This window comes from Sabethes cyaneus, chromosome 2 (assembly GCF_943734655.1).
Source record: "Sabethes cyaneus chromosome 2, idSabCyanKW18_F2, whole genome shotgun sequence".
In the NCBI taxonomy this organism is placed as follows: Eukaryota; Metazoa; Arthropoda; class Insecta; order Diptera; family Culicidae; genus Sabethes; species Sabethes cyaneus.
In genome coordinates, this window is record NC_071354.1 from 149,671,627 (window position 1) to 149,676,744 (window position 5,118).

General features: G+C 46.0%; 1 protein-coding gene across 1 annotated transcript; it reads right to left on the reverse strand.

Moving 5' to 3' along the window:
- Positions 1-560: 560 nt before the first annotated feature.
- Positions 561-4,700, reverse strand: LOC128736183 (uncharacterized). The gene has a single exon (XM_053830665.1). The coding sequence runs from the start codon at positions 4,698-4,700 to the stop codon at positions 561-563; it is 4,140 nt and encodes a 1,379-aa protein (XP_053686640.1).
- Positions 4,701-5,118: the final 418 nt, after the last annotated feature.

The following is a 5,118-nucleotide window of genomic DNA, read 5'->3' on the forward strand; positions in this document are numbered from 1 at the left end:
ACATTGGGATTTTCAAGTGATTTTCTCTACTTACTGCTAATTTTTAGATATGTAATTAGCCTATCGTCCAAGTGACGTTGGCACGTAGTGCAAGTTAGCGGATTTTATGGTCCAAGCTAAACTGTCTGATTAATTGTAAAATATTAATATTGTGCGACGCCGATCAATGAAACCCAATTTTACCTTACTAACTGGGCCTAACTCACATACACGAATATTCAATGCAGTTTTCTACAAAAACCGTCTAATTTTTGCAATAATTAATGCTTATACTTAATCAAAGTAAATTTAAATTTATAACCGTAGAGAAATCAATTTTAATGAGCATACTACTAATTTTGCTGCCTATAGCTGCCTATCATGGCCGAACAGTCCCGCCAAAACTGCTTATCATTGTTATCGCTGCTGACATTCGGTTTTCGCCTGACCAATAGACTGGTCAAGACATTACAATAAGTTTATGCCAAGGTAAGTGGGTATAGCTACGAGGGGTCTCGTCGCGACATCCCCCCACCCGTGAACCTTGGTGATTATTTCGGTTGAACACACCTATCCCAAGGTTAACCGCTTTCCGCGACATCTAATACGGCAATCTGCACTGCTGGTCGCCTTATTATACTTCCGCAGGAGGTCTGCACAAGCGCCTGACGTACTCTGCCATCTCGTCCCTTGAACACCTCTGTTACTCTGCCACGAATCCACTGGTTCCTCACCGCTCCGCCAACTACCAACACCAGGTCGCCAACCTTTATGTCCTGCGGGTTCTCGAACCATTTACTTCTCCGGGTAATGAATGGTAAATACTCTTTTATCCATCTTCCCCAAAACTCCTCTGTGATGAACTGCGCAAGCTTCCAGTTATTTCGAAGACAAGCAATACCACTTACGGGTGCGGTTGGTCCTATTTTTGCACCACTAGAGCTGCCTAGCAAAAAGTGGTTAGGCGTAAGGGCTTCCTGATCTGCTGACTCTAGAGGAATATATGTGAGCGGACGACAGTTAATCATTGCTTCGGCTTCTATAATAATCGTTTCGAGGGTTTCATCGTCTGGTTTACGCGGGGCATCAAGAATTGATCCAATAGCCACCTTTACCGATCTAACAAGCCTCTCCCACGCCCCACCCATGTGGGGAGTGGCGGGTGGAATAAATTTCCAGCGGGTGCGAGCACTGGTGAAGGTCAATGCGAGTGAATTGTTTAATAATTTGATTTCGTTTTGGAGCTCCCTACTAGCACCTTGAAAGCAAGTTGCGTTATCTGTATGGAACTCAGCTGGCGCACCACGTCGCGCGACAAATCGTCGAACAGCCATGATACATGATTCCGTGGTTAAGCTGTGTACAATTTCTAAGTGTACGGCCCTTATTGTGAGACAGGTAAATAAGGCCACCCATCGTTTCACCTGATTTCTACCCGCACGCACTAGGACCGGTCCGAAATAGTCAAGCCCTACATATGTGAAAGGCTTTACGTAAGGTGTAACTCGAAATTCCGGAAGTGGTGCCATGGCAGGAGTTTGTGGCTTTGCATTTACAAGACGACACCAAACGCAGTTCTTTGCCACCTTGAAAATCAGCGCTCGCAGTCTTGCGATCTCGAATTTTTGACGCATTTCATTTACGATCGTTTCCCTATTGGCGTGGCGGAAGCGGCGATGATACCAGTCTGCAAGTAAAAAAGTAGTCAAATGTTGTCTGGGCAGGATTACGGGGTACTTAGCTTCGAACGGTGCAAATGTAGCTGCACCGCCTCGGCTGCGCATTCGGAGAACTCCGCAGCTGTCGATAAACGGCCATGCCTTGTATATGACACTGGATTTCTTGACAATTGGATGTTTGGCGTCGGGCTCTCCTTGAGTTTTCTTGAGCAGGGCGATTTCTTCTGAGAAAAAGTCTTCTTGGGCCGATTTCCAAAGGATTTCCTCTGCGTGTTTTAGTTCTTCGGTGGTGAGTATTCCCAGCTCGAGATGTTGCTTATTTTGCTTACGACGTAAGTTGTTCAAGAACCGGATTGCAAATGCCACTGCACGATGAAGACGATCCCATTTGCTGAATCGGGCGACATCTATGAATGGTTTGAAAACACTATGGCTGTTTACGGATCGGATTTCTTCGTGTGTTGTGAATGATTTTTGCTGTTTTGGCCAATTATCTTCGGATTCGAGTAAAAACCTGGGTCCCGTAAACCATGTGCTCTGCGACTGAAGATTGGGCCCACGTTTCCACTTCGTGGCTTCATCTGCAGCGTTCAATTTGGATGGCACCCATTGCCATTCTGTTTGATCGGTTAGCGATAGTATTTCTCCTATGCGTAGGGCAACAAACTTGTTATATCGGCGATGGTCAGATGAGATCCAGGCTAACACGGTGCTTGAATCACTCCACAGGTATCTTTTCTGGATTGCATACGTATGGTAGTTCTGAATGGATTCCAGGTAGCGAACGCCTAGCACCGCTGCTTTCAGTTCCAGCCTTGGAATAGAAAGGCTTTTTAATGGAGCTACTTTCGACTTCGCGCCAATTAATGCTACTTGGACACCACTCTCTGTTACTAAACGGAAGTAAGCGACGCATGCATACGCCACCTCGCTAGCGTCTACGAAAACATGCACCTGTAGATTTTGCATATTTTTGGAAAACGGCGATTTGAAATAGCAGCGTGGAATGTGCAACGTGTCGAGTTGAGGAAAGAGCATCGTCCATTGTTGCCAACGATAGCACAGATCTTGGTTTATCCGGTCATCCCAGCCGCAGCCGGAGGCCCAGATATCCTGCATGAGCACCTTTCCATGCACTAGAAAGAAACAAATAAATCCCAAAGGATCGAACAGGCTCATCAGCACTCTCAACACTTCGCGTTTGGAGGGAACACGATCGGGGGAGAGGATCGGCTGGAGGTCGTCTCGTAACGTAAAGGTAAAGGTGAATACATCTTCTTTTGGCAACCAACGCATTCCAAGAACCGATTCTGTCGTATCTCCCCGTTGCAGTTGTAGATGTTTACAATCTCCTTCGGTAACTTCTGACAGTTCTCGCAGTACTTTCCAAGAATTTGACAGGAAATTACGAATTTGAAAGCCGCCTTTGGCATGTACTGTTTTGACCTCTTCGACTACTTGTACAGCTTCGTCGATAGTATGAAAACTATCTAAATAGTCATCCACGTAATGCCTCGTTTGTATCGCAATTGCAGCACGAGGAAATCGATCAGCCAGTTCAGCGGCGTTTATATTTTTTACATATTGCGCCGAAACTGGGGAGCAAGATGACCCGAAGGTGGCCACATCCATCACATATATTTGTGGGCGCTTAGATGGATCGTCGCGCCAAAGAAAACGCTGAGATTGGCGATCATGTTCCCGAATTTTAATCTGGTGGAACATCTCCTTGATGTCTCCACACACGGCCACCGGAAACTGACGAAACTGGGTTAACACCGTTGGGAGGGGAGTCAATAAGTCTGGCCCCTTCAGTAGTTGTGAATTCAGGGAAACCCCATTCGCTTTTGCAGCGGCGTCCCATATAAGGCGCAGCTTGTTTGGCTTTTTTGGGTTCACGACGACACCCAAAGGCAAATACCACACTCGATGTGATTCACTAAATTTCAATTCTGCTTCGCTCGCTTTATGCGCGTAGCCCTTTTGCTCATATTCTGCTATTTGCTCACAAACCCGCGCTTTCAGTAAAGGGTCCTTATTTAACTTTTTCTCCAAGCTCTGCAAACGCCGCATGGCCATTGGAAAGCTGTTTGGAAAATTGGGTGCTCCTGTTTTCCACAACAGGCCTGTCTCGAACCCAATCGGCAATCGTCGTGTGGTTTCCTGCAACAGTTTATTTGCTCGCTTGTCGTCTTCCGACTCGAGTTTTTGCATGGAATGACTAACCCCCATACTCTCAAGTGTAAAAAACTCGCGTAATTGCTCATTTAGTTGTCGATCGGGATCCGAGAATTGGGGCACATGAACATTTATGAACGACGTTGAATTAGATCCGCTTGGTACGCAACCGTAAACACCCCAACCAAGTCGACATTTTGCTGCTATCGGTGCACCCGGTTTGCCCTGCCGAATTTTAAGCGGGACCATCAATCGTAGGTTGTCCAATCCGATCAGTAATTTAGGTCGAACCAGATCGTAATCCGATAAGGGCAGACCCCGTAGATGAGGGAATCTTTCAGCTAACTCTCGGTACCGCAATGATTGTGCGGGTAGATGTAAACTTCTAACTGTGCGAACATTGACCAGATTATGTTTATTCGAACACCCTGTGCCGGCAATTTTCAATTGTATCTTTTGGGACGCCGTTTCCTCTCGTGTAACATCACCTGTCCAGCGAAGCGTCAAAGGTTCTGCATGGCCGCTTGAACCGAGTTGAGAAGCAACTTCCTCTTCTAAAAGTGTAAGGGAAGAGCCTTCATCAATGAAAGCAAAGATTGATTGACAACGGTTGTTGTCGTGTAAAACTACAGGCATCATGCGAAACATAGGATAGTTGCTTTCTGAATTATACGGAAAGCTTGAAGCTACATTAACTGAGTGGGAAGTAGAAGTTGTTTGGTGGAGCAGACCGTGATGCTTTAATCTGCAGTCTTCCTTTCCGCATGCTTGCCATGACTTACAAGGCCATTTTCCGTGACTGTTCAAGCAGGTTCGACACAGACCTTTTTTCTGTACCAGCTTCCACCGCTCATCTACATTCATATTACGGAATTTGTTACAATCAGCGACAAGATGACCCTCACGATCACACACAGCACAAGGTTTCATTTGTTTCATAGGACGAAACGTATCAGCCGGATGCCTAGGAGTGGTAGAGTCAGTGGAATGTGTTTGAATGCTTGCTCTTTCTTTTTGCCTCTGTTGGCCACTCTTATGCGTAGTACTACAAGCTGGGATATCAAAAGTTACTTCGCTAGTAGCCATTACTAATTTAGACATAAAATCTCCGAAAGTTCGCAGCGTGGGATCGTCGAACTGGCACTTATGCATGGCCCAATCTAGCTGGAGGGAACCTGGTAATTTTTCAACCAATTCCTGCATTAACATAGGATTGGAGAGATGGTTCTCCTGCTTGGCCGCTATCAAATGATCACTAGATTTTGAACGGCTAGTCCAAACT